At 39.8% G+C, this 19,365-nt stretch overlaps 1 protein-coding gene across 1 annotated transcript in view; it reads left to right on the plus strand.

The window, feature by feature from the left end:
* The window catches only part of LOC122792897 (carboxypeptidase B-like), a 531,601-nt gene that overhangs the window by 450,694 nt on the left and 61,542 nt on the right, over nt 1–19,365 (plus strand). The window contains exon 11 of the mRNA XM_044060455.1: nt 2,799–2,883. Within this exon, the coding sequence (XP_043916390.1) occupies nt 2,799–2,883 (85 nt within the window). The remainder of the gene's footprint in view (nt 1–2,798; nt 2,884–19,365) is intronic.

A 19,365-nucleotide genomic window follows, 5' to 3' on the forward strand; every position in this document is an offset into this window, starting at 1 on the left:
ACTGCATGGCAGCACGCCTTCATGAATATGCATGGTGCGCTGCCGTGCTGCATGGGAACAGTCCCTTCCATGCAGGAAAAAGTGTACTGAATCCCAGTCTTTATTTTTTAATTTCCTTATTATCAGCTGAGGTGTCTTCTGTATGGAATCTGCATGTCCTCCCTGCATTTGTGTAGGTTTCCTGCAGGTGCTCCAGTTTCCTCCCACATTACAAAGACGTGCATCTGGAGTGTCTCTCCCCAGGCCTCCGCTGAAAATTGGCTTTATTCCAAGTTGGACTTTACTGGTTAACAAATGTTAAATAAATAAAAATAAATAAAATAAATACATTTCTAATTTCAAAGAAATGAAATCAATAAATGTGTGTTTTGTTTCCTTTAACAGATTATTAGTTATATTCTTTGTAACCATATTAATCCAAAGGAGAGGATATTGATTATTATTATTAAGGTATGCTGATATGGGGAAATTCTATAACATCATATTTTAGTTAAATTGAACCTATCTGTCCTTAATGCTTCACAAAACATCTGAATATTTTAACAGTAATTATATGGCATTTGAAGAATATGAGATTCTAGTTTAATTTCATGTTTGTTTTACATCTCTAACATGAATGGTCACTAGTTTGTTTTCTATTTTAATACATCTATCTTGTATTCTCCAAGAAGGGCTATATGGAGTTTTTTTAATTTATTTTAGTATATCTATCTTGTATTCTCCAAGAAGAGCTATATGAAGAGTTGACATCTGGTACTCCACTCATGGTCTTAGACTTAATTAAAAAAAAAAGGAGTATAGTTGCATTTTGGAATCAAGTCATTCCCATTGATTTCCACATAAGTGGAACTCCACTTATTGTGATACTATCATTAGAGATCTAAGTATATTTATTGATGATGAACTGTATTTTGTGTCAGGTATCAGTTATAATGCACATTATTTTATTATTATTGCCAAGTTTATTATAAAAAGAATAGCCTCAAGATTCAAAGAGATAATTTTCCATAGCTTCCTAGCCTAATCAGCCAATCATTGTATTAGAAAATCTGATTGGTATGTATGTTACCAGACATGTATCCCGGCTTGAAAGACTTCAATATTTCCTAACAAAGAGAATCAAAGCACTAGGCTCCATTAACTATCCTGATAGACTAAATCATCATTCACTGTTTCTGTCTTGTTCAGACTCCTTTCTGGAGAACTCTGAATTATACTTTCTTTGGTTCTGAAAAACCATGTTTTGCTAGCTTTTCTCTATGCCAAAAGCACTGATAAGTTTAGGAACGCTCATTCCAAAAAATGTCATTTTACATCAACACATAACTAAGACTTCTTTGAGAGAAAGGTTCACTACCTAAAAGATTCTGTACCTATGGAACAAACTTCCATTGGATGTTAAAGGATTTAACACCACAGACTCCATCGAGTTAAATCTTGATGATTGCTTGGGTCCTTATAATTCAACTCCAGGGATTAGCAGTATGGCTCTTATCAATAAGGGAGGCAAACCTACTAATTATTCTTTCTAGGATGCATGGCTAGGCAAGATATGATTGTTAAAATCATTTACCTAGCACTAACCTGTGAACTCCCATGCCTAAAACAATCTGCAATTTATATAAATCCAGGCAAAAGATCAGGTAAGAAAACATTATGTAACAATATAGAAAGTAAATGCATTTTGGTAAACTTATTAGGTGCAACCAGTGCAGTACAGAACCATTAAACACTGTTAACATTCACACACAAGTAAAGATTGTTTGTAGTCTTTACCAGGGTGCAATGGGCCTTTTTGTAGCATGTTGTGTGCCTTAGCTGTTACGTACTGTCATGCATGACTGTTTTGAGAATTATTACTGAGCTCCAGATAGGGCTCATTTTCATAGGAAATGCCTGATAAAAGTCAGGCATCTCTCTTGAATGTCCATTTGTAATCAACAATATCAGGATGTCAACAGCTTGGCTGCTGTGCAGTGGCAGCATATGGATGTAAAAATTAAAAGTCAAAATTTATGTTGATGTGTAGACATTGTGAACAATGACAAAAAATATTTCTGCTTGACGAAGAAAGACATAACATGATGTGAATGCTGGTCATGTGTTGTGGAGAGTATGGGTTTTCACATTGGCAGACTGAGGCAGCCACTCAGATAAACACATGACATAATATATTTAGCAATATTAAGTAAATCAGTTGATGACAAATTCAACATGATGCAAGATGAGCGGCAGTAGTACACCAGCCCAGTTGTTTTGTTTTTTTTTGCTGAATATTTTTCGCAGTCAGGATGCTCTGGCCATCAACCACTCATCCAGAGCTCTTCCTTCATCCCTTTCATTCATGAGTCCAGCATCCCAAATTGCTGCATAACCAAGAGAAAGACAGGATGTAACTCCCACTCTCTCCCACTCACCCCCCCCCCAAGATTAGAGATGAGCCTGAGATCCATATTTGTGCAAAAGCCATTATCCATGGCCAGGACTGCTTAAGAGATACACTCATGGCAAAGCGGAATACGTTGACTTTCTTCCTGTAAAAATATATCCATCTAAATTTCATTAAAGTATGACAAAGCATATTATTTAGCTTGTAATAGAGAAATCAGTGGTGCCATTACATATGTGAAGAAAGAATATCAGAAAAAGGGTCAATAAATACTGTTAACATTTTTGCTTCTGTTTACTGGGTAACTTGTCAGATAATTTATTCTCTTGTAAGTTGTCAGCATATGCCTTGCAGCTCATTGTATATAATATATAAATATTTTTTTGTCTTTTCTGCTCATGTTCCACAGAACACTATTGCTGGAAAAGCAGTGAGTCAACTGACAAGTCTCTATAACACAGCATATCGCTATGGTGCTGTAGCAGAAACTATATGTAAGTGTCTTATTTTGGTGGGGTTGACTTGTTTTCAACTAGGAAATAAGCACATATTACAGCTGATTAAGCATTCATCATAAATGTATGATATTATCTTTACTTTTTCACGTAGAAACCTAAATTAATCAGAATTTTTTCTTTAGTTTCAAGAAATCTGCTGGACCTGTGTTTTCTTTTCACATGCATTTTCAGTACAAAGTACTTATTTTCTTATTCTACACACATCATACACTATATAAATAAGTGTCACATTTGGTATTAATGTTAACAATTCCAAATAATGTATCTTGTTATTCAAGCTTTTAATTTCTTCCTCTGTTCTTCTAGGCACGACTTCTTACTCTTCTAGTGCCTCGTTTTCATTACATATACTTTATTTATCCATTTTGCCTCCTGCAGCTGACCATCAGCACACCCCAGAGCCCCTCATTGATTGCTGGGTGTGCCTACCCTTCCTGGACTTCCCAAACTTGCTCTGATTAATGATTGAGGCTTGCAAGGAGATTAAAGCATCATGTTCCGCGACATACTGCTGATGAGGGTGTTTTTGTACTGGTGTCACTACCCAATGCATGTGCAGTAACACCATGTAGTAGGGCTGTGCAATGAGTGACCCACACTGATCTACAATTAACTAATGTCAGCAAGACACCTAAACCAATTGTATAAAGCATTCCTCAGTCTCTGCCAGGGAAATCAAACCATATTGTGTGCCATGTGCACATGATCCCCCCCCCCCCCCCCCCCAGGACAGGCATATCCATCCTCCACTCCCAGCACCTTAGAAACTAAAGACACTCATCAAATGTATGCCATCTGGGTTGTAGTCTGGGCCTTATCTATCTATACCATGGTATTGGCTTTCATGTTATCCACCCTACAAAAATTGCATTTTCATCACAAGTCTTTTGCAAACTGTCATTCACCTGTCTACTAGCAATGTAAGAAAAATGTAAGAGTGCCCTTGTGATAAACTCAGGCCACAAACTTATAACATAACCAAGTCTGATGAGTATATTACAAAATGAGTCAAAATTCTGAATGGAATTGCATCCACCATTCAACATCTTGTATATGGGCTATCTATATATTCAAAAGGCAGAACATATTGCTGTTTGACTCTTCAATGACTTTCTCAGTAGAGAATGGAAACCCAGTGTCAAAATAAAACATAAAATATGTGTGTGTGTGTGTGTGTGTGTGTGTGTGTGTGTGTGTGTGTGTGTGTGTGTGTGTGTGTGTGTGTGTGTGTGTATCTAGATATAGGGGTCCATGTTCAGCTACCGAATTTTAAAAACCTCGAACCATGAAATAAGAAACATAAAACAGTGAAAGGGACAATTATTCCACAATGTCAACGTAAAAAAAATACATCAAATGGCCATAGCTGACAAAAACCAGGAAGTAACATGATGCATAAAGTAAATGAAGGGAAACTTTATCAATTTGCCCTATTCCTCACTATAGTGTGATCTCAAAGTCGGTATATATAGTTGGGGGTGTGGTGGGTGCAGCCCCCCACTTTGATTGGTTTTGTGTGTGCGATGTTGGTTGACTATGGCCATTCGATGTTTTATTTTTTGATGTTGACATTGCTCGAAGATTGTCAATTTTGCGGTTCAGGTTTTCTAGTTTTCGGTAGCCAAACAGAGACTCATATATATATATATATATATATATATATATATATATATATATGTGTGTGTGTGTGTGTGTGTGTGTGTGTGTGTGTGTGTGTGTGTGTGTGTGTGTATATATATATATATATATATATATATATATATATATATATCTATATATAAAATAGTAAACAACTTTGTTCACAGAAACTCCAATAAAATGCAACAGACTGATCAGTTTGCCACACTGTGTCCTCACTGCAAATGTAGTCTAGCATGCAAAATTCAGTTTAAATATCAACTGACAACAAAGCACAACTATTTCAGCCAATAAAATTCAAGATAATGAAATACATTTTACCAAGAATTGATAGAAAAATAATCATTGTATGAATATGAAGTAGTATGATGAAAAAAATTGTTTAATAAAATCTTTTAGGTATAATGTCATATAAATATCATACAAATATATACCTTTTAAAAAGCTCAGAAAAACATATAAAATATAATGAAATGTTGCTTCAAAAATTTGTCATTTAATTGGTAGTACCTAACATAGCAATCCATTTCTTTTCAAGTATATCCAATTTACCATATTTTTGTAAAGGGGTTAAATTATCCCCCAAAATCCTATCAATTCCCAACAAGTTAAAGTGGCAGTATGACGTATGTTTTGTTTATATAATGCACTGCAGGTACTCCTGCACCTTGTATCACAAAGATGAACAGCTATTCTGTCTGTCCACTCCCTGGATGTTTGTCCCACATAAAAAGAACTGCATGAACATGCTACCATGTAGACAACCCAGATGGTATGAAAAGTTATAAGTGATTTAATAGTTGTAAAATATTCACTACAACAAATGTACTTATAATGTACAACCACCACAGAGAAACCATCCGTGAGACTTAGAAAGCAAAGGAGTTTGTGTGAGAGAAACTGAGGTACTATTTTGTACCAGGTTAAATACTTGCCCACATCCAGGGTCTGTGCTCTACCGGAGCTGCCATAAATAAATGTCTTTTCATATTTTGAATGCTGGAGTACTTTTTGGGGTTTTGTGTGTGTGTGTGTGTGTGTGTGTGTGTGTGTGTGTGTGTGTGTGTGTGTGTGTGTGTGTGTGTGTGTGTGTGTGTGTGTGTATGCAGAAATGAAATGTATAATGAATGATGCTGTCAAGTGAGTTATCTAATTTCTATTGATCAGCTTTGTAATCACATGTTAACTCATACTACTCCATGGAAAACTTGTTGCTTAGCCTCTAAATTAGATTTTCCAACTACTTGTTCCAGACTATTCTGGAAACATCAGGTTTGAAAAAGCATGATTTTAAGCTCAAACAGCAGAGATTTCATGGCACTTTATGATGAATGAGGTCATTTTTAACTTTTGCATATTTAGCATTAGCAAATGTATCATTTGTGTGTTTTGTTATTTTTTTAATTGTTAACAGTGTATGCTTAAGGTAAAACAAAAAGTGAATTTAGCTAATATAGTTGCTGTAAATCAAGATTTATGCCAGAGTTTGATGAATATTTGTGCATATTTAAGGTTTTGGTGAACATTATTTTTCAACATGGTAGTCTGAAGATGGAGGCTATTGGCACACTGTTGAAGACTGTTTTAGCTGAACTGTATAACATAAACAGTAAACTGTTAATGTCTGTAGCAAAATTGGATATGAGTCATGCTTTATGGTCTTATAAACATCATTTTGTCCTTGCAGCAGAAAAATAAGATGATGAAAGGACAAGAAATAATGCCTAGGTAGTTAATGATATTTGTTGCAAAGCTAGTTGAACTTGAGGATATGTGAGAAGGAAACCTGTTTTTCTGATTGAATTTCCAGAGAGGAAAGAAGGCCCAGACTATACAGTCTATATGAAAGGCTGTTTGAGTGGTCTGGTTGTCCAACAAGCTGTATTAATTAAGAGTGCCTACTTGGTACCATTGTCATGTTCAAGTCTAGTAGCTGGACAGCCTAGAACTATTTTGATGCAGTTTTAGTCTTGGTACTCAAGGAGCAGGTTTTATCTCAATGATGGCAGCCTAGTGCCCTCTGTTATTTGAGAAATAAGAGAATATTATTAGACGATGGCAGTTAATTGCAAACAGCTTGACAATGTTCAAAGCTTGCTGAGGTCATGATGTCTAGAAATTTAAAGTTTAAGGTGATGTATCTTGCTTTGGAACAAATTTGTTCATGGAGGCAGGACTGTGGTGGATGTGGAACTTAATTCTGCATCTCTAAATAGTAGTAGTAATGAACTCCAGGATTCCTGGGAAGGGGAACAGGACACTGAAATGCCAGTTCTAGAAGATACCATGATAGACAAGGAATGGATGTAATTCCCTAAGCACTATTTGGATAGTCTTGCACTAATGCTATATAATAAACATGACTAATTTCTAAATTCTTTGCTTAATAAAAGTAATTACATTTGTGATATTTTGGTGGCTATTCTGATGATCTTCATTCTAGAAAAGTAAACAGTTCTGCTTTCCTGTATTGGGGAAATAACAACTATACATTTATAGTTACGACAAGGATCTATTTGATTCTTTTCAGAGAGAGATTTTTCAAAAATTCTGCTTTTACAGATTGTAAAGACTATAATAGAAGCTTCACTTCCCACATCATGATTGTAATGCCTGTAAGTTTTCTAGCTGACAGTATTAGACTAGTAGGAAAAAAAGTTACTCTGATGGGGAAAAATAGGGTTAGCCATATTAACAAAGGGTTAAGACTGAGGAAGATCTTCTGAAGTTTGTTAAAATTTAAATGGTTAAATGATTACTTTAACTGTCTGACTTCCCAAAGAATAATAGTGGTACCACTTTATAAACAAGACAAATTAATTTAAGTAGGGTGGGATACATGACTCTGAATGAGAAATAAAATGGATAGTTTTTGATAGATGATGTCTATCTGGAAAACTTTCTCCACTCAGCATAGTTAGACCGTTGTGCTTTAATCCTGAACGGGAAAGGCCCTGCCCTGGTGGGGACTGATTAAATGATATTTAAAATTGCATTTGTAAAGTGAGAAGAATAATGCTTTCCTCTCTAAGAAGAAAGTTCTTGCCATGCAAGCCTTTAAATTACATTTGCTTTTAGAATCTGAGGTGTATGATATTTATACTGAATACAAATGCAGGATTAGATGGGAATAAACTGAATGCATAAATAGGCTAAAAAGTTGAAATTATATTGCTAGTTGTCTTTTAGAGTAGTAAGCTGTTATTAGGGAATGCGATATATGAGTATTTTGAAAGTTCTAGTATGCGGAGTACATTTATTAATAAGGTTTACTTGTCTGTTCAGTAGTTTGAGACAGATTAACACTCAAATTATGGGTTCTCCTTTATTTAGTATTAGATCTGAGGAGTTAGTTCATATAAAATGAAAAGACAGTGTTGTTTTTGAAAGTGATTATAGGGCAACATGCTAAATGCATTTTGAAGCTATAAACTGAACAGGAGCATACAAATGCTAATTGATTGAAATATAAAGTTGTTTGCAAATGGTATAATCCATTTATTTGCTGGTGTATGCCCCTAAGGAATGGTGATTGAAGCTGATTTGTAATATAAAGTATGAGATTTTCTTCAGTTTTTCCAAGCAGTGCCAATGGGTTAAAAGTATGAAATTTTCCTCATGTTTTTGCTTATGTGGGGTTCAGAATACATTTTAGGAGATTGTGTATGTTTTGATAAGTATGCATAATGGTTTGCTCATTACCATGTATTTATATGCCCATTAGCATACAGTATACCCAGCTATTCTGCTCAGTTGACTCTAGAGGTATATGGGTCTCTGAATCACATGCACATGACTACTTGTCATGCAAATTCACTTACCTCAATTTAGTACAAGTTTAAATAGAAGAATATACTAAGCATTAATTGGCAAGAAATAATGCTCAATAAATGCAGTTATTCTCCAAAAAATAGAGTTCAGTAGTGTCACAAATAAGAATAGTGTATAAAGCACTGGCTCCCTATTGAAATGTCATACTCAAAATGCAGAGTGCCAACAAGCCAAAAAAACCCAAAACAAAACAAATAAAAAAAAAAAAAAAAAAAAAAAAAAAAAACAGGAGAAGAACGAATTTCAAAAATCATTCTCTCCTGTAAAAGGGGGAGCCTTCCCTGCACTCCTTATGTGGAGGGCAAGCCCCTTCCGCCTCCAGAACTTATATATATTAACTCTAAGATCATCATACCTTAAGAAAAAGGGACTATTTCAAGAAATGGCATCTCAGACTTTGTATATGTAATGTAAGACCTTTCTTTTGACCATTCAGTCTCTGTGTTTTGGGACTTGCTCTAGCGGGTTCCAACATTTCAAATGGTTACCTAAAATATCATAGATACAATTGTTGTAAGAAGTAGCAAAATTATTAACAACAGAGTGAACAGAATAAAAGCTTTGTATAAAATCACAAAATTGCTGCTTACTTTGGTATACATCTCCAGTATTCTATTAAACATGTTATTGCCAAGCAGAGTTCAAAATATTTTTAAAGTTCTATCTCATCTGTCCAACCTTCTCTCTTTAAATAATCACATCACATATTTGTCTACAGGTTGCTTCTAAAACTGAAACTTGGGTCACTGCCTGTAAGCAAGCTGCTCCAGAATTTGTAAAAGTTTCTGCAAGTGACATAGTGTCATTCCTTATGAAGTCTTCAGGGCTTATTAATCACCAATAAGGAAGGTGTTATCCCTGTAATCCTCAAAAAAGTGACCATTGTACTGTTGTATAAATGAGACACATCTGGAGCCCTGAATGACTGTCATACCTTTGCTCTTTTACACCACTATCAAAAATTTTGGAGAAAAGTATTAACAGGTTCATCAGCACCTAATTAACAACAATCTCATCCCCAATTCACACCACCAAAGCAGGTCATGGAACAGACATTACTCTTGTTACTTCTGAGTACATATACCTCCAATTAGACATAAGTAAGGTGCCCGAGTCCCTTTTCTTGGATCTGTTCAAGCATTTGAGACACTGTCAGTCATTACATAATGCTTAAGACACTAGTCACCTTTGTTTTTTTTTATATAGCAACACCAATATGTTCTCTGGCTATCAAAAAAGAGGCTCCAGTCTGTTAGAATGATACCATCTCTAATATTGCAGAAGCTATGGAGTCCCACTAGGCTCAGTGTTAGACTTATTCCTTTTCAAGATTATTTTCAATGGCACGGTTAAGAAATGCTGGGATGCCAAATTGATGCAGGAGGCAAATTATGCAATTATAAAGCCTTCTGAAGATTCAGTCTGCTTAGTCATAAGTGTCCTATTGAAAATTGGTAGAATCAGAGCCAGGGCTAAAGGGTGAGGTAGCTGAGAATCTTAACCCTCTAAACTAAACTGCAGAAAATCTAAATATGTTTTATTTTCTTGCTTATTGTAATGAATTGTGGGACTTCTGGGAAACTACCTCAAAAAAACTAGATCACTGAAATAAAATTAATCGTATGACATATTTATCAGTGAAATGTTGTAATTTGTAAGGATGAGTATTCTTTCCTTTCCTTTATTTATTTTGTAGATCTGTCTTGTGGGAAAAAACCTTCATTACTATATGGATGCCTCTATTTTAATTCATGAAAACCTACTGTAGTATGGATTTTTTTCTACATCAGTTACAGAGCAAATGGATTTCTCTTATTTTTTCTTTATAAGAGGAAACAACATATACCCCGGGATTCAGCAACCTCTGCACGGAGTGCAGGAATAGTGCAAGAGCTGCTGCAGGCAATATGGCCGACGAGCGATCCAGGGACGAGCTCCCAGTATGTGCACAAGTGCTCCTACACTATTCCTGCACGGACACCACTGCTATATGGTGAAAACCATACAAATGATGTGAATTAGCGATCCAGGAAGCAGGGAGGAGTCTGTGCATGAATAGTGTAACCTGCAGAAATGTATTCAGTTACTAACCAAATACATTTCTTCAAATTACAAAACGGAGGCATGACAGCTCCAAAGAAAACATGTATTCAATGTAGTAGGCATGTCAATGGACAAATATATGGCCACTGGCATGGGAAATAGTTGCAAAATTATAAAAAATAACTTATTTTGTTTAGCCTGTTTTGGCCATTTAACAGGATTGGCCCGAAAATAAGAAAAAAAGTTGGAAATAAGCTTTTAAGCCCAAGTCAGCATTTTGCCATGATAGTCAATGGCATGTATAAGACAACAATACCAGGAAATAGTGGTTGCTAAGGGGGAAGGCTCAGTGTGAGTGTGGTAACTAGGAATTAGCATTCTGTTTTATGCAAATGAGGGGATTGATACTGAATTACAGAAGTCCTCTTAGTGTTAGCTTGCCCCCAACTGTGTAGGTGCAGCACCATGGTATACGTATAAGAGGTAAATGACCTCATAAGGGGGAGTGTCATGCATGCTGTAAGCTTATTGGAGCTCTGTGGCCAGTGTTTGCCCTTAGCTAAGCCCAGCTAAGAAAGGGGCTGCATCTGAGGCTGCCTAGCAGTGTTTACATTGCTTAAACGGGTGTACACGCCACACATGAGGTTTTAAAAAAAAAAGAAAGGAAATAGCAGCTCTGTTCATTCACATCTGAGCACTGGGTATGCGAGCCGCACCTCAGGGCTTAAACAGGAAGGCAATGGGAAGGGAAAACAGCAATAGGAAGGTAATCAAGGAGAACTAGTAGAGCTGTCAGGTGAACTGTATCAGAATCAGCCAATTACACAGGCAGCAGCCCAGCCAAGCACACTACTATAAACTATGCAAACACCTTCCACCCTGGTTTTTCCCACAAACTCTACACCACCAGTGTACACAAATGGGGAAATATTACCTGACAAAACTAATAAAGCCTTCTGAAGATTCAGTCTGCTTAGTCATAAGTTTCCTATTGAAAATTGGCAGAATCAGAGGGGCTGCTGTTGCTCTCATACATCAATATGTGGAAGATACTGAGGTAGGTGAGGATGTGAATGCTGACGACTAACCCACAGTGAGGAGAAGGAGAAGAGTGTACAGACCCAGGGTAACCTACCAGGGGCTACATGAGCTGGAGATAGTGGAGTGCTATAGGGTGGACAGGGACCTCCTACTGCAAATTGTTTAGCTGTGCCAGCCATGCCTCACACACACAACCAACATAGGGGAGCCCATCCCAGCGGATACAAAGATATGTGTAGGCTTAATAATACTAGCCACAGGTACCTTCCAAAGGCCAACTGGGGATATCATGGGGATTTCACAGGCATCAGCATCCAGGGTACTCCACCAATTCCTGGATGCCATGTCAGCACATGCCGATGAGCACATATATTTCCTCAACACCTGTGAGGCGTTGTCCAGCAATATGCATCTCTTCCACCAAACAGCAGAATACCCTGAGGTAGTGGGTGCTATAGACTGCACGCACATACACATCAAAGCACCACCCAGTGAGCAGGGTAGGGTCTACAAAAACTGCAAGGGCTTCCCCTCCATCAACTGCCAGGTCATATGCAATGCCCAGTGCATTATCTTGAATGTGTGTGCTGGCAGCCCTGGAAGCTATCACGACTCCCACATCTGGCATAAGACACAGCTGTACCAGGCATTTGCCAGTGGGCCCATCCCATATGGCCACCTAGTGGGGGATGCTGGTTACTGCTGATGACACCCATCAGAAATGCACACACAGCAGAACAAGAACTCCATAATGAGGCACATGCACAAACCAGAATTATAATAGAGTGTGGGTTTGTGATGCTCAAGTCATGGTTCCGCTGCCTGGACATATCTGGTGGAGCCTTGCAGTAGTCTCCAGCTACATGTATACAAATGTTCATTGTATGTGCCATGCTACACAATATGATCCTGCAGAACCAGCTGCAGCAGGAACAGCACGGGGCAAGGCCACCCCCCCCCCACCATTGCCAAGACCATCACAGGCACAGAGGGACTCGGAGGAGGAACAACCTGAGCCTGCCCATGTAGGTAGAAAGAGGCGTGCCCAGTATGCCCAGGCTTTGGGCAAACAGGCAACGCATAGCACATACACTGACACAGTAGGAACCCAGGGAATTACACCACTATCTGACTCGCACATACAGTAAAAGGGATGCCAAACATGACACTACCTGTGCTTTACCATGTATAGGGAGTGTACTATGTGCATCCAACATAGTCAACCCTCCAGCACCATCCTCAGTACTGGCACAGCCACAAGTAAGTCACTCTTCCTATCAATTGCTGAATGGAGTAGTATGTTCTGCTAGCTGTATCTATGGTATGGATGTGAGTATGCAAGGGAATCAGGTGGCTGAATGGGATGGCAGTAGATAGTGGACACCTATATAGGCAGCATGAAATCCATAACTAATACTGGTGTCAACAAAGTAGGCAGTACTAGACAAGGTGACAAATCCCACTGCAGCACATGTTTTGGCCCAAATGTGTGTCCATAGGACACACACATGCATGTCAGTGAGGCTCACATACCCAACACCAGCCTCAGCCAGCAGGACAGGTGTAGATGACCATAAAGAAGGGCTGTGCTAAGGTCTCCAATTGATGGCAATGGTGAACTGCCCCCTCCAGACCTATACAGACAGACTACAACAGGTGTGGCAGTTGTATGTTAGCTCGGAAGTGTAAGAAGTCTGAAACTGAAATGTAGGTCAATAAAACCTAAGACCTGTAGTCTACTGATATGCCTCTAGTCTGCACGATAGGTCAGAATACAAAACAAAATGGAAGCCAACAGAGTACCTGAAATACCAGTACAATTATAGCAAATGTTTAAAGTCATCAGGTACCCCCCCACACACACACACACACACACACAATCCTATGTAGAAATGCAGTAACATGTACGTGTGGGTTTAATAACAGTACAGTACAGATTACCTGATCTGGCCCAATTTACAGGATAGATTATTGCATGTGTACAATATGCAGGGGTCCATGTGTTAGGTTGTTGTGTGTTCAATATTGTCTGGAAGTGGTCAGCATGTAGGCATGGAGGGTTGTGTCTCAGTGGCCTGTGGCCAGGACTGTTGATGACAGGGCCATGTCCCAACAACTGCAGTGTCAACCACAATGCATCTCAGCAATACCCATGTCAGCAGTCATCCATACTCACTGTCCAGATGTCAATATCTGTCACCGTCTGAAAGATGGACATGCCATGAATGTGGGCCCAGACATACACACAGTACACAGGTGGAAGTACCCTAGACAGAGTACATAAAATGCAACTGTCAACTGCACACACCTTTGAAATTGTACATACAGGTTAGCAGCACATTAGTTGTCTGTGTAGTATGGAATACTGATGTAGTCTGGCCAATCAGTGGCAGACCACAAAAGGCACAGTTATAAAGTAATGAGTGACTGCCTATGTCCCCGCACAAGGCAGCATAAGGGGAATGTCCCAGGTATATCTGGTACCATATCACACATGCACACAGCTCATCCCACCATCAGCCACAGTTATCACAGGTCATATTGTTGCTGTTGGGAATGAGTACAGTATGACCCCCACTTCTGTATGGGAATACCCACAGAATGCAGAATGCTGAAGAGGTGTCCCATGCTGGTGTGTCCCTAGCTGTAAGCAGCATTCTGCCAGCATTCAGACCAATGGATTAATATGGACAGGAACTATTGCCATTAACACCTCGCACACTTACCCTGTCACCCCAGGGGAATCCAGTGGCTAGCGGCCTGGGAATGTAGGAGTGACAGAATACACTGGTTTGCTACAGATGGTACTGCATCACTACCAAATTGCCTACAGTCCACTGTCAAAGGCCTGTGCCTCCCCATACTGCCAATGTATGGTATCCCATGGGGTACCAACTAACAACATAACACAGTCAACAGAACACAAATGCAAAGCCATGTTGACAAATCCCAGTAACATGCCCACCATGTCCTATTGCATGAACTGTGGACCAACCCCTAAATACTGCTGGGATGAATCGACAATTATAGGGATACTTCTCGGATATCGCTCGCATAATGTTAGTAAGAAAATAGAATAACTGAGTGGGGGTGTAAAAGCATGGACGTCATGGAGTGTGTGAAGTCTGAAACTCTGATGTATGCCCATACTACCCCTGCCTGCAAACCCAGTGATGGGTGGCTACAAATCTGCTTGTAAACCACAATGTGAAGGGGAACTGCCCAGATATATGAGCTCTGCCTCTGGGTAACCTGGGTGAATCTGTACAGCTGAGAGGTATGGCCACAGCAGGATTTGGCCATTCTGTTCATAAGTTCATAGGTTCATAGGTTGGTACTAGGTTATCGGCCCTAAGGCCTATACAAACCTAGCCATAACAATTCCCTGGATATTTCTTCCCACAATATTTACTTCCCTGGATGCCTGTCTAGCAGGGAGACTGACGTGATCCCTGGGGCAAATTTCCTATCTCCCATCCAATCGTCAAGATTCCTTTTGAAGAAAGCCAAGAAAGCACTCTGCTTAACATGTATGTGCAGTCTATTACAGAGTATGGGGAGTCTCTGGATTAGGAACCTATCCCTCCAGCATGTTTTGTTCATTGTGATGATAATGTTTAGATCCCTGGAGCGTGTGGCTCTGAGGGATTGGGATTTCTTCAAGTGGAGCATGTCCAACAGCTCATGGTTTGACATGGCCTTGTATGTTAAGCAGAGGTCGCCTCTGAGTAGATGATATGCCACAGGGTATAGCTGGAGTTTTTTTTAGACAGTCAGCATCGGGCATCTGCTTTAGGCCTGTGATTCTTTTAGTGAGGCATTTCTGCAGCCTTTCCAGCTGTTGCAGATGTCTTGTGAGGTACATACCACACGGGGCGTTGTACATCTATAATGGGTCTAATGAGGGATGAGTACTGTGGGACAATGATCTCCTTTTTTCTGGATGAAAAGCCCTTAGTGATGAGGTGTGCCACATAGAAGGATTTCCTGACTGTTGTGGCGATGTGGTTATCAAACTTGAGACCACTGTCCACCTGTGTCCCTAAGTCTCTCATCACACTTTCAGTGTTTAATGCACTGCCACCTATGTGTAATTCATGGGTACATGTTTTTTCCCAAAGGGGATAACTATACATTTCTTGGCATTAAGCTTGAGCCCATAGCTCTGGCACCAAGCATCTGTTTCTGTAAGGCCTTTTTTTAGAATATCAACATCATTAAGTCAATATATGTACAAGTAGGGGATTCACAGCCACCACAGTACCAAGGTGCTGTACCATTTATACATACCCATCAGCAAGTGTCTGCAGCTACCCCTCCAGAATGGCATTTGTGTGCAAGAATATGTAGGCTGCAGACCACAATACTGGACACAGCTTCATTCATCTTGTATTATCCAGGAAATAACTGTGAGTAAATAAGTATATCTGTCAGTAGATGATGACATAATACATCACACTGTAAAACAGTACATATGTCTGAATATCTCTGCTAACACCAACCATGTAACACAAGTTGCACAGACACAATAGTTACAGTATCCCACTATCTGTCACCCATTGTGACTCCATATTGTCAACCTATCTACAGATATCCTGCAGAAACAGATTGCTAGCTGTAGGTGTAGAACAACAAACCCTGGAATGGAGTACAACCTACCTGGAATGGATTCACACACTTAATACAGAAGGTCATACTGGGCATGCTCCTACACTTAGAGAAATGAAGCCCATGTCTGACAACAAAGTGGACTATACATATGTCAGTCGCAGATGTCTGTGCACACACACCACATTGTACACCGTTCATGCTTTGCACACACATTGGATAAGAATACTCACACATATCCAAGGCCAACACACTATAATATGTAAAGCATACACACACACACACACACAGATGTGGGGAAGAGAGAGACAGACAGTGATAGAGAGATTTCCATCATGAGGCCTGTCCCACCCACCACACATCCAATTGGCCAATATCACATGATGTGTTGATATCAATCACTGTAGACATTGCTTTTGGTAGCCCTCAGCCCTGTAGTGTCTGTGGTGCTTGTGATAACTGTGTAACACAATAGTATAAATCAGTATTCATCTAGCATTTGTATACCCAGTCCTGTGAAATGTAAAGTTGTATGTGACTGAGTGTGTGTTTTCAGAGGAATGGTTTATGGCCCATTCACACACACTGCACTTCCCATTGCCCATGTTAGCACTCCTGCTGATGTCAGTCACCTTGAAGTAACCCTCTGGCCAAGGATCACCCCTCTAAGCAGCGTGGTGCTTGTGATACGTGTGTAACACTGTAGTGTAGAAAACTAGTTAGGTAGGAGTTCTCATCCCAGACATGGCAACTATAAAACTGTGTATGTGTTTGTTGGGATGAATGATTTTGATACCATTCACATTCACTACACCTCCCATTGCCCTACTTTAGCATGCCTGTTGATGTCAGTCACCCTGAAATAATTCTTTGGACAAATATCAGCCCTGTAAGCTCTGTGGTGCTGTGATAACTGCATAATACTATAGTGTAGCATACTAGTTAGGTAGGAGTTCTACTCCTAGAGATGGCAACTGTGAAACTGTGTTTGTGTAAGAGAGTGTGTGTGTCTTTGATGATACCTGATTTTATGGACACTCACACTTACTACTCTCTCTTTACCCCTCCTTTAGCACTGCTGCTGATGTTACTCACCTTCAAAGATACCTGTGGAGAGCTCTCTAACATGTAAGCTTCATGGCGCATGCCATAAATGCAGAACAATGTAGTAGCAATAACTACATAGGTATGGATTTGAATTTCATCTGTGGCAAGTGTTTCTGTGTGTGTATATATCTGTACCTCAAAGATTTGGCCCCATTTACACCCAGTACACATCTCAGAGCCTGACTTTAGCAGTCCTGCAGATATCATCCACATTAGAAGTACTTGTTGCCAACCCTAATCCATGTAAGGTCAGTGGTACATGTGGTAAATGCATAACCATAATGGTTTGTAAGGATTGCTAAATAGAGGTTTGAGCCTCACCCATGGCAAATATAAATGTGTGTGTAGTGTAAAATTATTTTTGGGATCTCTCACCCACTACATCACCCAATGCCAGTATTTACAAGGGCTGTTGATGTTCCTCACCTTAGAAGTACCTTGGGACAGCCTCCATCCTATAAGCTCCATGGTGCAAATAAGGTACACTATAGTAGCAATACATAGCTAAGTAGGGGTCTGAGTCTCAGTACTGGCAAGTGAGTGAATGTGTGTGTGTCTGTCATCAGTATCCTGTGTGGTGGTTGCTGTGATTGTGTAATAACAGGATCCATTGTGAGACAGGTTTTGCTAAATTATTTTGTTGAGGACTTAGTATATGTCACAATCTCCACCTTACAAGGACAACAGATGTCAAACACCGGAGAGGTTGGTGTAGACAATCCATAGCCCTACATGTGACATTATGTATTGGTGAATAATTTAGGCAACTCTTCTATTACCCAGAGAACAGTCTCCACCCACATCTCATACACAAACACACTTGACTAGGCAACAGCCACTATATTGGTAGTTCCCTGCATATTGCCTCACAGATAGTGAGCATGGTGTGATTGCAGTGGACTACATGCCTGTTGACCATGACAGTGCCACTGACATTAGAAAGTACTTTGATGTGTTACATTACCTGACTGAGTGTGTGTTATCCAGCAAGTAAAAGGACATGGCACCCTGTTCCATCCTCGCAGTAGGCAAATAAATGTGTACAGTGGCTCTTTTGCTATGTTCCCCACTGGACGCCTGCAACAACTGTAGAGTCTGCAAACGTAACCCACAAAGGGAATACCATGCCTTATACACATGCCCTGTATGAACAGATGCCACTAACTCAACTGAATACCTGTATGATGCTGTCAATGTAGGTGCAAGCACGACCTCAGTTACATAGCCAGGTCTCACCAAATGAGGTCAGGAATGCTATGTCAGAAGTTAACAATCTGTCCACACAACATGCCCCAGAGAGCTCAAGTACACTTCCACACATCAAAGAGCATGCATGTGGAACATGTGCACAACCCAGACACTGTCCGTGTTATGGAATCTAGATCACATACATGGGAAGCAGTGCACATCACTGGCCACCCACAGTAGTAACCCAGATAAGTGAATGGTGAATACAATACCCACCCCTGGGGACCACTCCAGGGACTACACCCCTGAGCCACACTGGGGACTATTGTCATGTGGCCTGATGCCAAGGTATTCCCTTGGCCTAGCCTTGTACAACCTTCAGGCCCATTCACCTACTACACACCTGTGAAGCAATGAACCTATGCATCTGTGTGTGTGTGTGTGTGTGTGTGTGTGTGTGTGTGTGTGTGTGTGTGTGTGTGTGTGTGTGTGTGTGTGTGTGTGCAGATGAAAGAGTTTGAAGCCATTCATCCTCAGTACACCTCCCATTGCCAGACTTTATCATGCCTGCTGATGTCATTCACCTTGAAATAACCCTTTGGCCATATTTCAGCCCTATAAGCTCTGCAGTGCTTGCAATAACTGTGCAATACTGTAGTGTAGCAAACTAGTTAGGTAGGGTTCTAATCCTGATACTGCCAACTGTAATAATGTGTGTTTCTGTGAGAGAGTGTGTGTCTGTGTCTTTATTGACACCTGGTTTTGTGGACACTCACACTTACTACACTTCCCTTACCCCTCCTTTAGCACTGCTGCTGTCACTCACCTTCAAAGATGCCTTTGAAAAACTCTCCAACATGTAAGCTCCATGGTGCATGCAATAACTGCGTAACACTGTAATAGCAATACATAGTAAGGTAGGGATTTGAAACTCAGTACTGGCAAGTGTAAGTTTGTGTGTGTGTCATCAGTATCCTGTGTGGGTGTTGGGGTGATTGTGTA

This window comes from Protopterus annectens, chromosome 2.part0, assembly GCF_019279795.1.
Source record: "Protopterus annectens isolate FY-2018-M chromosome 2.part0, PAN1.0, whole genome shotgun sequence".
Lineage (NCBI taxonomy): Eukaryota > Metazoa > Chordata > Ceratodontiformes > Protopteridae > Protopterus > Protopterus annectens.